This window comes from Aphanomyces invadans (genome assembly GCF_000520115.1).
Source record: "Aphanomyces invadans strain NJM9701 unplaced genomic scaffold supercont1.165, whole genome shotgun sequence".
Classification (NCBI taxonomy): Eukaryota; Oomycota; class Saprolegniomycetes; order Saprolegniales; family Verrucalvaceae; genus Aphanomyces; species Aphanomyces invadans.
This window is the reverse complement of record NW_008580310.1, coordinates 20,115-20,745: the sequence shown is the minus strand read 5'-3', so window position 1 is coordinate 20,745 and position 631 is coordinate 20,115. Positions and strand designations below refer to the sequence as shown.

Below are 631 nucleotides of genomic sequence, written 5' to 3'. Positions count from 1 at the left end.
GCGTCAATGTTTTCATGGCCGGACTCAACCACGGCCCGGCACGAACACAGCTATTCCGATTCTATCCAGCTTCGTTCGAAGAGGCTGTTCGCATCGCCCTAGCTGAGTCGTACGCCTCAGCCCTAGCGCACAATCGTGCCGATCCATCGGATATGGATATCTCAGCATCATCCCATACCAACGACGGCAAGTTTAGTAACTGCGGCCGCAAGGGTCACTTTTGGCGTGAGTGCCGCGCCCCTCGACGCACGATCACTTCCTCTACACAAGACGCGCGATCCGACTCAACTGATCGCTGCCCACGCAATCGGAAACACTCTTACGGTGGGCGTCCCCCAAGACGATCCACCGGGCCACCTGGTCGACCTGACCACTAGGAGGCGTGAAACGAAAAAAACCAGTAGGCGCGAGGCGCCCTAATGGGGCACCAATAGGTCCCCCCGAGGTGTGTGGTGTTGTATCACACTCGGGAGACCTAGCCTCAAACACAGATTTTCATCTGTGCCGCGTCGGGCTTCGCCCCAACAAAATGGTAACTTTGTCTCTTGCCGTGCCGGGTTTTCCCACCCGGCTCACTGTATTGATCGATTGCGGAGCGTCAGCAAACTACGCCAACCGCTCCACTCTTGGC

At 57.4% G+C, this 631-nt stretch overlaps 1 protein-coding gene across 1 annotated transcript; it reads left to right on the top strand.

Moving 5' to 3' along the window:
• Positions 1 to 14: 14 nt before the first annotated feature.
• H310_15087 (hypothetical protein) lies at positions 15 to 377 on the top strand (the record flags this gene model as incomplete). Its single annotated transcript, XM_008883063.1, has 1 exon — positions 15 to 377. One exon carries the CDS (start codon positions 15 to 17, stop codon positions 375 to 377), a length of 363 nt encoding a protein of 120 aa, XP_008881285.1.
• Between the last annotated feature and the right edge of the window lie 254 nt (positions 378 to 631).